The 14248-nt window shown below is 61.7% G+C and overlaps 2 protein-coding genes across 2 annotated transcripts; one reads left to right on the top strand and one right to left on the bottom strand.

Moving 5' to 3' along the window:
• Window positions 1-1425: 1425 nt before the first annotated feature.
• On the top strand, window positions 1426-7640 carry OXTR (oxytocin receptor). The gene is made up of 2 exons (XM_063165062.1): window positions 1426-2515; window positions 6572-7640. The coding sequence occupies exons 1-2, from the start codon at window positions 1585-1587 to the stop codon at window positions 6811-6813; spliced, it is 1173 nt and encodes a 390-aa protein (XP_063021132.1). The 5' UTR covers window positions 1426-1584; the 3' UTR covers window positions 6814-7640.
• Window positions 7641-10561: 2921 nt separating this feature from the next.
• CAV3 (caveolin 3) lies at window positions 10562-13942 on the bottom strand. Its single transcript, XM_063165061.1, has 2 exons — window positions 13791-13942; window positions 10562-11141 (listed from the first exon to the last, which is right to left on the bottom strand). Exons 1-2 carry the CDS (start codon window positions 13902-13904, stop codon window positions 10800-10802), a joined length of 456 nt encoding a protein of 151 aa, XP_063021131.1. The 5' UTR covers window positions 13905-13942; the 3' UTR covers window positions 10562-10799.
• Window positions 13943-14248: the final 306 nt, after the last annotated feature.

Genomic DNA, 14248 nt, shown 5'->3' with positions numbered 1-14248 from the left:
CCACACCTGAGTCCCCAAGGAACGGAGCAGAAGCCAAGGGCAAACCTTTCCTTGCCTCCCCTTTGCCCCCAGCCACCTCCTCCCTGAGAGCTCTCCCAGAACCAGCAGAACAGTAAAAAAAGAAGCATTGCACATGGTGAGCAGCGATTCCCACAGCAGTTTTATTGCCTGAAGATGGAAGAACGTGAACCCTAGAGGGAAGAACGTGCCAAAGTATGTAACATTTCTTCATCCTGCATGGAGCTAAAACTTCCCAAAAATCTTTAAAAATAGCTGCAGGGATGTTTGTTCAGGGCCTAAGGCTGGGCCGAGGAGGGTTTGAGATGTGACTTGGAAGTGGGGAGCAAAGGGTGGTGATGCTGGGGGCCTTCAGGGCTGCTGGACTGAGGGGGGACTGGGAGGGTTCCATGGTCTTCTCAGCATCCCACCTGCACTTTCATGTTCCGGATCCCTTGTAGGGAGCCTGAAAATGGGGACAGCCCTTGAGCTGTGCTGGTGAGCTGGTGACAAATGGTGTCACTCATAGTACTGCTTTATTTTATAGAAATAATACTCTGAAATCTTCCTCCTAAAAGAAGAGGGAAGTTCTTGGTGGGTGTGTTCATTGCCGAGTGACCAACTCCTGAGCCTGCTGCTGGGACGAGGCCGGGCTGGCACCTGCGGGGGAACCTTCCCTCGGTGTCCTGCGACGGCAGCTCGGGCAGGGCAGGGCAGGGCAGAGCTGGGGGTGAGCCCGCTCCGTGCTCCCTCCCTCCCTCCGCTCCGTGCCCGGGGCCGCCGCACCGGGGGCTTTGGACTGAGGGCTGATGGCCCCCGCCCGTCAGCGCAGCCCCGCTCCGCCGCTCCCCCTCGCGGCACCGCGCCGGAACCGGGGCTGCCCGGGGGAGAGGGGCTGCGGGGAACCGGAGCTGCTCGGGGAACCGGGGCTGCCCGGGGGAGAGGGGCTGCGGGGAACCGGGGCTGCCCGAACGGATAGGAGCTGCCTGGGGGAGAGGGGCTGCGGGGAACCGGGGCTGCCCGGGGTAACGGGGCTGTCCGAACGGATAGGGGCTTCCCGAAAGCGGCTGCCGGGAAGCGGCGCTGCCTGGAGGAGAGGGGCTGCGGGGAGCCAGGGCTGCCCGAGAGGGGCTGCGGGAAGCGGCGCCGCCGGCGGGGAGCGCGGAGGGCGCGGGGAAGATGCTGAGGCGGGTCCGGGCGCGGGGCAGAGGCCGCGGGCGGGCCCCGAGGGGCCGGGCCGGACCCGCCCCTGCCCGCCGCCCCCGCCGCTCGGCCGGCCCCTGCGCCGGGGCTGGAGCGGGGCAGCCGCCCGCGGAGACGCCGAGGGACCGGCCAGGGGACGGCGAGGAGCCGCCAGCCGGGACACGGGGACACGGACGGGCGGGCAGAGAGAGCGGCGCGGCGGGGAGGGACGGCAGGGGGCACGGAGCGGGGCACACGGAGAGCAGCCGCGGAGCACTGAGAACCGGAGGAGACGCGGAGAGAGCGGCGGGGACAGCCGGCTACCGCACAGGAACGCGTCGCTAGGAGCTCTGCCCGCTCTCTGGCCTCACCCTGCCCCAGGCTCGATGCGGGCCGGCGCTGGCCATGGAGAAGCTGTACCTGGCGGGGAGCAGCACCTGGATCATCAACAGCTCCCTGGGGAACGGCAGCCTGCGGCTGGAGAACCTGAGCGCCGGCAGGAACAGCACCGCCGACCCCCTGAAGAGGAACGAGGACATGGCCAAGGTGGAGGTGACGGTCCTGTGCCTCATCCTGTTCCTCGCCCTGACCGGCAACCTGTGCGTGCTCCTGGCCATCCACACCACCCGCCACAAGCACTCCCGCATGTACTTCTTCATGAAGCACCTGAGCATCGCTGACCTGGTCGTGGCCATCTTCCAGGTGCTGCCCCAGCTCATCTGGGACATCACCTTCAGGTTCTACGGGCCAGACCTCCTGTGCCGCTTGATCAAGTACCTGCAGGTGGTGGGAATGTTCGCCTCCACCTACATGCTGCTGCTGATGTCCCTGGACCGCTGCTTGGCCATCTGTCAGCCGCTGAGGTCCCTGCACAGGAGGGCTGACCGGGTCTCTGTCCTCCTCACCTGGCTGCTGTGCCTGCTGGTCAGCATCCCTCAGATCCACATATTTTCTCTAAGGGATGTGGGGAACGGGGTTTATGACTGTTGGGCAGATTTCATCCAGCCCTGGGGACCGAAAGCCTACGTTACCTGGATCACCCTCATGGTCTATATCATCCCTGTGTTGATGCTGAGCATCTGCTACGGCTTAATCAGCTTCAAAATCTGGCAGAACGTGAAGCTGAAGACGGCTCACGGGCCCAGCGTGGGTCTGGGCTCAGGCTCCCGTGGCGGGGTGGTGTTTGCCAGGGTCAGCAGCACCAGGCTCATCTCGAAAGCCAAGATCCGGACAGTCAAAATGACCTTTATCATCGTGCTGGCCTTCATCGTGTGCTGGACTCCCTTCTTCTTCGTGCAGATGTGGTCTGTGTGGGACAGCAACGCCCCGCAGGAAGGTACAGCTCCTCTCCCTCGCCCTGCCGGCCCTGGGGGCTCCGCTCAGCCCCTGGGGACACCCGGGGAAGCTGCTCCGGGCCGGCCTGGGGGGTGGGAGGGAGAGGGGAGAGTCCTGAGCACAGAAACCCCGGCAGGCAGCAGGGGCTGAGCCGCAGCTTCCCGGGCCAAGGGCTGCTGGAGCCCTGGCAAACTCCGGGGCACTGCGGCTCAGGGACTGGGCAGGGCTCAGGGCGGGGGCTGTCCCTGCGTGGCCACTGTCCCTGCACGGTGCCTGTCCCTGCACGGTGCCTGTCCCTGCACTGTGCCTGTCCCTGCACTGTGGCTGTCCCTGCACGGTGCCTGTCCCTGCACGGTGCCTGTCCCTGCACTGTGCCTGTCCCTGCACTGTGCCTGTCCCTGCACGGTGCCTGTCCCTGCACGGTGGCTGTCCCTGCACGGTGCCTGTCCCTGCACTGTGCCTGTCCCTGCACTGTGGCTGTCCCTGCACTGTGCCTGTCCCTGCACTGTGCCTGTCCCTGCACTGTGGCTGTCCCTGCACGGTGGCTATCCCTGCACGGTGCCTGTCCCTGCACTGTGGCTGTCCCTGCGTGGCCACTGTCCCTGCACGGTGCCTGTCCCTGCACGGTGGCCGTCCCTGCACGGTGCCTGTCCCTGCACTGTGCCTGTCCCTGCACTGTGCCTGTCCCTGCACGGTGCCTGTCCCTGCACGGTGCCTGTCCCTGCACTGTGGCTGTCCCTGCACTGTGGCTGTCCCTGCACGGTGCCTGTCCCTGCACTGTGGCTGTCCCTGCACTGTGCCTGTCCCTGAGCAGTGCCTGTCCCTGGGTGCTGCTCTGGGGTCCCTGGAGGTTCCCTGCCCACCTGGGTGCTGGGACATGCTGCGGGCTGTGCGGGAGCTCAGGAGAAAGCAGCACAGCCTGAATTCCTCTCCTTTGTTCTATCGCTTCTTCCTCGCTGACTTTTTTCTTTCTGCTCTTGGCCTCTTCTCCCTCTCCTCCTGCTCCATCCACCTCGGCACTCTGCTGCTGTTATTTTATCTCTGACTGGAGCACGGCTCCTCTAGAAAAACCCTGATTTATGAGCGAAACCTTTTCCTAAAGACATGGTGTCACGGATTTGCCATTTTTTATATTGGGCTGGCTGCTGTCATCCCTGAAGTTGCAGATAGAACAGAAAGTGTCCCCCTGCCTGGTGTGACACGGCTGGAGCTGTGCAGGTTTGTGCCAGACGGGAGAACCACGGGGGAGACCTTAAGGAAAAACTCTTCGCGACTTTGTGAGGTGGGAGAAGGGGCAGAAAAGCGCACCCAGGGATGAGAGCGCCTCGGGCAGGCTGACCGGGCTCAGCAGGAGCGCGCGGCGCCAGAGACCGAGGAGCAGCTGCTCCCTGGCGGCCCGGGCTGAGCGCTGCTGGCTCTGGGCAGCTCGCAGGGCAGGGCAGCTGAGCGCAGGGCCCATCCCGCTGCACAGCCCCGTGCAAGCCCCGTGCGCCCCTGGGCTGCCCAGGGAGCCGGCCGGGCTTTGCCTCTCCTGCTTCTCTCTGCTCCATTTGTTCCAGGAGAAGTGGAATGTGGCTCACGCACCTCCCTGGGCGCTCCAGGGGTTTTCCACCTGATTCAGGCTGGTCAAAACTTCCAGTTCCTGTATGGGCTCTGGGGTGAAGCAGCCCTCCTTGTGCTGTACTTTAATCCTGCCATCTTGAGGGCTGCCCCTCCCTTCCCGTACACAGCCCTCGGCAGCACCCAAATCTCTGCTGCTTTGCTGGCCCTCGATGGACAGGATTTGTCCATCCCAATCCTCCTGGCTCACGGGGAACCTTTCCCTTGCTCACCCTGTGCCGTAGGCCTTGCAGCACTTTTCCCTTTTCCCTTTTCCTTCCCCCTTTGCTTTCAGGCACGAGTGCTCTCCGTCCCCTCGGGGCTGTGCCCACTCCCCCTCGCTCTGTTCCTGTCTCCGGGCAGCCCGAGGCTGCGGCACAGCGCGGGAGCTCTGCCAGGGCCCTTGCTGGAGGCACGGGAGGAAAAGCCCGGGTGGATTCAGGTGTTGGGAGCCCCCAGCCCTTCCTTCCAGGCTCTCCTGCTTCTTTTCGCTGCCGGAGGCACAAGGGGGTCAGCACAGTCAGATCTCTCTGCAGAGCCCTGGGGCTTTGCCTGCAGCATTCCCACAGCCCTGCCCCGATCCGGGATCCCCTCCCTGTGCCCAGGCAGCCTGGTGGGTGCAGGAGAAGGGAAGGCGGCTGTTCCTCCCCTCGCAGCTGCGTGGGCAGAGCAGAAGGAGGGCAGGGGGTCCCAGGGTGCCAGCGGCAATGGGGGCACGACTGCACCCCATGAGCTGCTCTGGGGGTGACTGGCCAGGCAGCAGGGATCCCCCTTAGGCGGCCACACACCCCAGAGCCTCTGTGAGGCGGGTGGGAACAGGCCATGATCCAGGTGCTGGTTTAAGCACTGGGCCCCCCACAGGAGGCTCCTGCTGCACACATCACAGGGAGCCCCTGTGGGACTCTGAGCTCGGGGTCAGAGCTGGCTCACGCACCTGTGAGGGCAAGAGCAGGGCTGTGAAGCACCGCGGCTCTTCTGCCTTCCCCTCGGGGTCCCTTCCCCTCGGGGCAGGTGCTGCACTCAGTGGTGGGAGCCGGGCACCCCTCGTCCCATCCCTCCTGTGCTGGGTGTTGGCAGCAGAGCCCTCCCAGCCCTGCACCCGTCCAGCAGGGCCTGGGGACAGGGGCCATCCCTGAGGGACACACTGGCACGGTCAGCACCCCTCGGGGTCTCCGGTGCTCCTGCCAGGAGGGGAGCAATCACCCTCCAGACCTGCCCTGCAGTAAGCTCCTGAAATTCAATTTGCCTCCTGCAGAGAGGAAGAGCTGAGTCAGCCCTGGCTGGATATTTTCAAGTGGGTAGAAACACACTGAGATGTATTTCAGGTCTTGTGCCTCAGCAATAAATTATTTTTTAGCATATACCTGAAATTAATTATTGTTGAAATATTAATGTTACTTGAAATTAATTATTAACTATTTTTTAGAATATACTTGAAATTAAAAGTAATTGGAGCAGACACCACAAGAGCAGGAATTACGCATCCATTGGCTAAAGGTGAATTTGGAAGGTAGCGTTTATAGTCACATTTCTTCACTGGTCTGAAAGCTGCCAGTGGGTTTTTGCAGAGGCACAAAGGGGCCAGAACAGCCAAAGCAGCCATGCTCATCCTCGCTGCTGGTGCGTCCTCTGGGAGCACAGGGGCTGAGGAGGTGAGCTGGAGCACAGGGAGCAGCACAAAGGCTCCATCATCTCCACCTCATGGAGGGCACGTCTCCCCTTGTCCTGGTGCCATGGCAGATGCCAGCACCACCATCCCCTTGTCACCAGACAGTGCTGATCCAGCTCCCAGGTGGGACAGTCGGTGCTTTGTGCTCTGGGCACAGAGAGCAGCAGCCAGGACTTGATGTCCTGGCACTGCGCTGCCACCATCCCCTGCCACCGGGGATGCCAGGCTCGCTGCTGTGGGAATGTCCTCCCTGGCACAGCCCTGTGTGGGGAGCATCACTCGGGGTAAGAAAGATCACTGGAGAGAGGTGCGGGCAGAGCGCCGTGCAGAGGGCTCGGCCCGGGCCGGGCTGGCGCTCCCTTCCCCGCTCCGGGCACCCCGAGGCGTGCGGGCTGTGCCGGGGCTGCGGGGCAGCTCTGCCTCCTGAGCGGCTCCAGGGAACGCCGGAGCGAGAGGGGAAATGCAGCTCTGGGCAGAAAATCCGAACCCCGAGGGTCTGAGAGCGCAGCTCTGGGCAGAAAATCCGAACCGAACCGCAAGGGTCTGAGAGCGCAGCTCTGGGGAGACAAACCGAACCCCGGGGCGCTGGAACTGAGACTCGCCCCCTCAGTCCCTCCCCTGCAGCAGCAGCTCTCAGTGCTGTTCCTGCGGGCTCTGCTTTCCCGGGGTGTCCCTGTGAGATCTCCTTTCCCTGTGTCCCTGCAGGCTCAGCCCTGCCGGGGAGGGGTCTCGGGGTGCCTGGGCCGTGCCCTGACACCTTGAGCCAGCTCTCGTGCCTCTGTCTCGCAGCCTCCCCGTTCATCATCGCCATGCTCCTGGCCAGCCTCAACAGCTGCTGCAACCCCTGGATCTACATGCTCTACACCGGGCACCTCTTCCACGACCTGATGCGCCGCTTCCTCTGCTGCTCCACGCGCTACCTGAAGTCGCGGCCAGCCTGCGAGCTGAGCAAGAGGAGCAACTCCTCATCCTTCGTCCTCAGCTGCAGGGCCACGAGCCAGAGGAGCTTCATGCAGCCGCCCACGACGTGAGGCCGCAGCCAGCCGGACCTTGTGCCTCTGCTCCGGTGCTTCCCTGGGGAGGCCGGGCCGGACAGAGGGGTCTGTACACAGGTGTATATATGGTGTAAGCATGTACAGAGGCTTTATTTAACTGAGACGGGAGTGGGTGAGGAGTTCTGTGTCCAGCTTTCAGTGCTGCCTGGGATTAGACAGCAGGAACCCGTTCCTGAGCCCCAGACCCTGACTTCAGTGGCTTGTGGATGCCAGCAGGAGGGACAAAGGACACGGTGCAGCTGGGGCAGGTGTGATGGAAGCACAGGGAGATGGGTGGTGTCACCCCTGGTACGTGGCTGGGCACTGTCCCACTCTGCCTGCAGCAGGATCCCGCTCCGTGCTCTCAGCACAGGAACCCTCGCTTCACTTGCAGCCTGTGGGGCAGAGGCAGCCCCGTCCCTGCAGCCCTGCAGCTCTGCAGCTCTGCACCATGCCAGTCCTGCAGCTCTGCAGCTCTGCACCATGCCAGGCCTGCAGCCCTGCAGCCCTGCACCATGCCAGGCCTGCAGCCCTGCACCATGCCAGTCTGCACCAGGCCTGCCCTGCAGCTCTGAACCATGCTAGCCTGTACCATGCCAGCCCTGCAGCATGCCAGCCCTGCTCCCCTGGGGCACAGACAAGGGCATTTCTGGGGTCAGCAGGGACCAGCCTCGAAGGGACAGTGCAGAGGCCTGGCTGTCCCCAGCCCAGCTCTGTGCCCTGTACCCAGTGAGGCTGGGCAGGAGCCTGGGGCATGGCTGGGGCCGGGATGCGGGCACTGACCCTGGCCGTGTGTGCCCAGCAGCTCCTGCTCGGGGCTGTGCGGGCTCTGGGCACTGACCCTGGCCGTGTGTGCCCAGCGGCTCCTGCTCAGGGCTGTGCGGGCTCTGGGCACTGACCCTGGCCGTGTGTGCCCAGCAGCTCCTGCTCGGGGCTGGGATGCGGGCACTGACCCTGGCCGTGTGTGCCCAGCAGCTCCTGCTCGGGGCTGTGCGGGATCCAGCAGACCCTGGCTCCCACAGGGACGCCCCTGCCGTGTCTCCCAGCCAGGCTCGGCCCTGGCTCACCGCAGCTCCAGCAAGCCTCCCACCGCTCCACGCCTGTGCTCGCTCCGTGGCACAGGGTGCACTCACGGCATGGATTTTTATTGTAAACAAATACTGTAAATAAAGTTTTCTGACTGTGGCTGGTGGAAGGCGGGAGGGAGGCGCGGGGGGAGCTGGGCTGAGGGATTGCAGGGGATGGATGGAAAGCACCGAGAGCCCGCAGCCATCCGTGCCCGCTGCCAGCCGTGCCCGCTGCCAGCCGTGCAGAGGGACCTGCCCCCAGCGGCACACAGCTGGCTGCGACGCCGGCACTGCACGGGACATGGCTGGGGCTCTCAAAGAGCGATGTAATCTGGCCTTTCATGATGGGAATGAACATGAAAAATGCATTTAAATGTGTCCTTTATTTTATCACTCTGGCCAGCAGGTCCATTTGCACCTTTCCCATCCTGACATTCCTTTGATTTATTTTTTTTTTGTGGGAGCTCCAAGTGAGCATAGCACATTTGCTGACTGGCTGAAATCCTCAGGACACCATGGAGCATTTTCTTCCCACGTTCACCTTCCTTCTCCTTGAGAGCCACACACTCCTGCAGCAAACAAGGACGGAGGGGTGTCCGAGCTGCATCCCCCAGCCGGGGAGGAACGGGAGCTGTGGATGTAATTGGGACGGAGGCACGGAGAAGGGAGGGAGCTCTGGGACTCCCAGGGAATTCCCTCCAGCCCCGGCTGCAGTTTCTGGAGGTGAATGGGGGTCAGGCAGGGCCGTGCCCCGCGCCTGGAGGTGCTGCAGCCCAGAGGGGCCGTGGCTGAGCTCCTGCACTGGCCCCAGACTGCGGCAGAGGGTGGACAGTGACAACAGCTGGGGAGTGCCCCAGCGAATGCTCTGCCAAAAGCTTTCCAGGAGGGCAAAATTGGAACAGAGGGGCTGACAGGTGAGCAGTGTGTGCCCAGGTGATAGCAGCCCAGGGAGCAATGGTGGGGGGGACATCAGCATTTCAGGGTTTTTCGGGTTCAGGCAGTGAACTACTAGAACAGCAACAACAAGTAGTATAAGCCCATTATGGAATTGATTTTAATTATTTTTATTCTCACAAAAAATGAAGTTTTTTTTGAGACTTTCCCCCACCTCCCTATAATTACCTAAATATCTTTTTTTGTTTTTAATCACTCCATCCTCCTTGGGCCCTGATGTTGCTGGAGCTTGGGTACCATATTGCTATGGAATAACAGCAGTACACAATCCCAAGCCCTTGGAAGAGCTCCAGCAGAAAGCCTGGCTCTTTCTCGTCCTTGGCGTGGCACTAGAGGAGTCTTTGGCTCCAAGTCTTTGTTGGAATCCAAGGGGAAGGCACACATGGAGACAATTGAGAGCAGCCTCTGAACAAGGAGACCTCCTGGGCCCTGGTTCAGCAAAGCACTTAAGGCTGGAGCCAAAAGAGCCTTCAAGGGCCTCAAAGTGAAAGTGCAGCTCCGTGGAAGAGGGACTGAGCAGTTAATTGACAGTACAGGGGAGGAAACAGCTCTGAGCTGCACCTCACCCCTGGCTCCTCTTTCCCTGTGGCCGGAGCAGCAGGGTCCTGGCAGAGGCTCCCTTGTCTGCTCTCCCTGTCCATCAGGGTGGAGGGACAGCCCTGGCCTGTGGGATGCACACCCCGTGTGCCTGGGTGGGATGCACACCTCGTGTGCCTGGATGGGATTCACACTCCCTGTGCCTGGATGGGATGCACACCCTGTGTGCCTGGATGGGAGGCACACCCTGAGTGCCTGGAGCTGACTGAACCCATATCTCATGGAGATTGTCCTGAGAAGCCAAGCCAGGCTTTGCTCAGAGCCCAGCTTGTCTCTCAGTTGGGGTTCCCCAAGGCTCTGTGTCCCCCCTGGCCATGCTCAGGGCTGGCTCCCACCGTGCTGTCCTGCCCTGGACCCTGCCCACGGCACTTAAGGGTGCTCCACAATTAATTACATAATTGAGCCTCGAGTGCCAGGGGCGGGTTTGCAGCTGGCCCAGGATCAGCTCACGCTCTGGGAGCAGACACAACATGTCATGCATGGCCTGCTCTGGCTCTCACAGCTTGGCTGAAATGCAAGTAGGCATGAAAAGCGTTTGGTTTAGCTATTCTATCCCTAAAAGCTTTGAGCAGCAGTTTAACGCAGAAGCTCCCACCACAGCAATTGTTTGTCACAAACAATAACTCCTGTGGGGGAGTTTCTGTCAGCACCAGCCCCAAGGGATGCAGGGGCAGGCAGGCTTTGGGCGGGGGCCAGCAGCAGCTCTGCAGCCCCAGTGCTCGCCCAGCACCCGAGGACAGACAGCACACGGACAGACAGGGCTGTTGTCCAGGAGGGAGTCCCTGTCCCTCCCAGGAGCTCCGCGGGCCTGCAGGGCACAGGGACCCCTGGGCTGCTCCCTGGGCCACCATGGGCTCCCTTCTCCTGAGGCTTCTGGCTTTGGGTGGAGTAAGGAGCAGCCTGGCCTGCCTCCATGAGCAGAGAGCACCCCTGAGAGCCAGCTCTGCTGCGGGGCCCTGCCACGGGTTCCTGTGCCACAGGGTCCCTGTGTGGGTCCCTCCCTGGACAGAGGTGTCCTTGGGCAGGTTCCTCACTGGACAGGGGTGTCCATGTCTGGGTTCCTCACTGGACAGGAGTGTCCATGTGCAGGTTCCTCACTGGACAGGGGTATCCTTGGGCAGGTCCCTCACTGGACAGGGGTATCCTTGGGCAGGTCCCTCACTGGACAGGAGTGTCCATGTGCAGGTTCCTCACTGGACAGGGGTGTCCGTGTGCAGATCCCTCACTGGACAGGGGTATCCTTGGGCAGGTCCCTCACTGGACAGGGGTGTCCGTGTCTGGGTCCCTCACTGGACTCTGTGTGCCCAAGGGCAGGCAGCCTGCACAGAGGGGGTTGTGTGAGGGTGTTGGGGCAGCTGCCAGCACCTAAGTCTCCTTCCGGACAGCAACTCGGACGTTGCTGCAGATCTTGGCGAGCGCCTCGAAGAGCGGGTCACAGAAGGTGTGGATGCACAGCGAGTAGATGCGGCTGACACACTGGATCTCGATCAGGTAGCTCTTGATGCAGGGCACCACGGCCCAGATGTGGCAGAAGGAGATGAGGGCGAAGAGGAAGCCCCAGAGGACGGCCAGGGGGATGCCCAGCAGGGCGGAGAGCAGCCGGTAGCACCAGTACTTGCTGACGGTGAAGGTGGTGTAGCTGCTTTTCCAGACGCCGTCAAAGCTGTAGGTGCCCACGGGCTCAGCTATCACATCCTCAAAATCCACCTGGGGGAGAGCAGAGGACACACGGGAGGTCTGGGGGTCAGCAAAGGCCCTGGTGTGAGCAGGAGGGGAGAGCAGATCCCAAACGGAGGGGCCTGGGGACAGTGGGGACAGTGCTGGGCTGGGTCCCTGCAGCCCGGGCAGGGCCAGCCCTGCGGAGCTGGGAGAGGACTCAGGGCTCCCAGCACTGCCCAGCCACAGCCTGTGGGCAGCAGGGGTGGCTCAGCCCCCGCCTGGGGCCCCAGCACGGGGGGCACAGTCCCTGTCCCAGCCCCTGGTCTGGGGAGTCAGGTGAGGCCACACAGGAGTCCCTGGAACAGGAGCTGTGCGTGGGAGTGTTGGCTGCACAGGCAGCCAGAGCCCATTCCTGCCCTTTTTTAGCATTCAGGGATGGGGCTGCCCACTCGGCAGGAAGGTGTTCATGCTAATAAAGAACCCTCTGGATTTATGGATTATTTATTCATACCCATAGGATGAGGTGCTCAGTGCTGTCTGTCCATGTTCCTCCTGGGGAAGGGAGCTGGGGCTCAGCCCCGCCCTCGCCGTTTGTGCAGGCACTGGGAGTGTCTCAGAGTGACACACACTCCCCAAAACTCCACTTGAGATCCCCTTGGGGTGTAACTCACTGCCAGGGAATATATGAGCTGAGCTATTTGTCTTGAAAACCAGCCCGGCCTCCCCCCAGCAGCTGACGTGTCTGTACATTCGTGTTAAATAACAATATCCATTCTGCTTCTGGAAGCACTTGGATCACAAAATCACTCTGTGTCATCTTTAATTTCCTGGAGTGAGCAGGGGGGGCTGACAGAAGTATTGGCAATGAGGAGAAGCAGCCCTGAGAGCTGGCCCTGAGGTGCCATCAGCAGCCTCTAGGAAGCCCAGGTGTGCTGGGGACTGGCCCAGGTTAGTGCCCAGCTGCCTGACGAGCTCATCAGGGACCAATTGATGCAGGGAGCAGTGGGATATAAAAGCAGGGGCTCTGCACTGTTGCTCCTTCTGCTGCCATCACACTGGGCCTGGAGAGCAGTGGGGGCTCAGGCTGAGTCTGGATCCTGCTGGAGGTGCTCGGGGAGCAGCACGTGCAGGTACTGTTCCTTTATAGAACCATGGAACCCTTTGTGCTGGGAGAGCCTCACCCAGTGAGCCAGGCCCTGCTCTGGTGCCGTGCTTGGAGGGGTTTGTGACAGGCTCTGTGGGCAGTGCCACTTCTGTGACCTGATCCTAAATTCTGGCTGCTGCTCTGTGGTGCTCAGATGCTTATCCCGGGCCAGGTGAGCCCTTCCTCCTGTGGGCACTGCAGCTCCTGCTGCCCGGGCCTCAGAGCCCTCCTGCTGCCATGCCCTGGTGCTGGGATGGGACAGGGACAGAGCAGGGTGAGCTGTGCCCCTGCCCGGGCTGCCTCTGCCCTCCCTCCCCGGCCCTCCCGGGCTATTTTAAGGTGGAGGAATGCTGGGCTGAGCTCTGAATGCTGAGCTCTGAGTGCTGGAGCAGCAGCATGGCCACGGGAGTGGGTGAGCCTGGAAGGCCTCGTCAGGCTTTGGAGAGTCTGGAGTGGGAAAGGCAGGGAGGGGCTGGTGGGGTCCTGGCATGGCTGGGACACTGCTGGCACTGTCACCCAGGAGTGGCTGCTGCTGCTCCCAGGCTGGGGAACCCCAAAGCGTGGGCTGAGGGCTCTGCTGGTCCCTGCTGGTCTCTGGTGCCGTGGGCTGAGGGCTCTGCTGGTCCCTCCTGCCGTGGCAGACGGGGCTCCCCTGGCCTGGCACGTCTCCAGCCCCAGGCCAGGGCAGTGGGATGCACTGCAGGCAGTGGCACGGATGCTGGAGGTGATGCTGAGGTGCCAGGAGCTGTCAGGGCAGGTCTCACAGTGCCAGCAGGGAGCCCAGCAATGGCTCTCACTGTCACAGCTCATCCTGTTTGACCACACCATGGCTGCAGCTGTAATGGTGCTTTCATGCCCAAACTGAGGTTTGTGTTTCAGCAGTGCTGAAAGGTCACAGCCTGTAACAAAGCCTGTGAGAGCAGCTCTGTGCCCTCTGTCCCTTCTGCCGTGACAGTCACAAACATGGTTTTAACAAAACCCTTTCACCTCCTCCTGTTCTCATTTGGGCTGGAATTATCTTTGCTAACAGAGACAAATTTTGTTTGCTGTTCTAAGGGAGTCTAGAGAAAGCCCAAGAGTTAGAATGGGAATTCCTCTTGGTCAGAAATGAGGGAGGGAGCTGGGGGCGCTGCACCTCTGGGCTGCCCTGGGGAGAGCAATCTTCCACAAACATGCCAACACACCTCAAACAACAGGCACTGACACTGGGGTGCCTCCAAGGCCAGCAGCCTTTTCCCAATATCCCCTTAAACTGGTAATATTTAATTTCTGTGTTATTTTTGGCTGCCAGCTTGCTGGTGCAAAGGAAGGATCTCCATAAATTTTCAAGCCACAATGAAACTGGAGAGCCCATTCAAGGGATGGGAAATGTGGCATTAACTGGAGCCAGGCACGCACCCGGCCGGCAGGGCTGTCACCTCCCCGGCCCTGGGGACAGCCCTGGGGACAGCCCTCTGGGGCCACACGGACCAGGAGCAGGGGCTGAGGGCAGCCCAGCACGCCCCGAGGTGTGACCCCAAACGCCGATTGCTGCTGCTGGGGCACGGCCCTACCTTCACCACGTCCTCGTTGATGTGCTTGGGGTCTCTGTTGACCAGGTCGATCTCCTTGGTGTGCTGGTCCTTGATGATGATCCGCTCCTCCAGCTCGCGGTGCTCCTCGGCCATGGCTGGGGGGACTGGGCAGCGCTGGGGACAGCGACAGGGACAGGAGGCGCTGGCCCCGCCCGCAGCAGCTGCCCGTGCCCCTGGCACTGCTCCAGGCTAAAATTAATGTCCTGGCTGCCGAGGCCGCCCTGAAGTGTCCCTTAAAGGGGCTTTTCTGGGCCGCCCCCGTGCTGCCACCTCAGGGGGATGGCATGTGTGTGGGCGGCTGGTGGCCTTTGAGCCAGGGCAGGGTGGGTGTGCAGCCCCCAGCCCAGCTGTGCTGCTGGGATCTTATCCTTGTGTGGGAGAAACAATGCCCAAATTGGGGCAAAAGTCCTCAAAAGACTAAAAGAACTTTGTCAATC

The sequence above is a fragment of the Melospiza melodia genome, chromosome 10 (genome assembly GCF_035770615.1).
Source record: "Melospiza melodia melodia isolate bMelMel2 chromosome 10, bMelMel2.pri, whole genome shotgun sequence".
Taxonomy (NCBI): domain Eukaryota; kingdom Metazoa; phylum Chordata; class Aves; order Passeriformes; family Passerellidae; genus Melospiza; species Melospiza melodia.
Note: the sequence above shows the minus strand (reverse complement) of the source record. Positions and strands in the feature narration are given on the sequence as shown.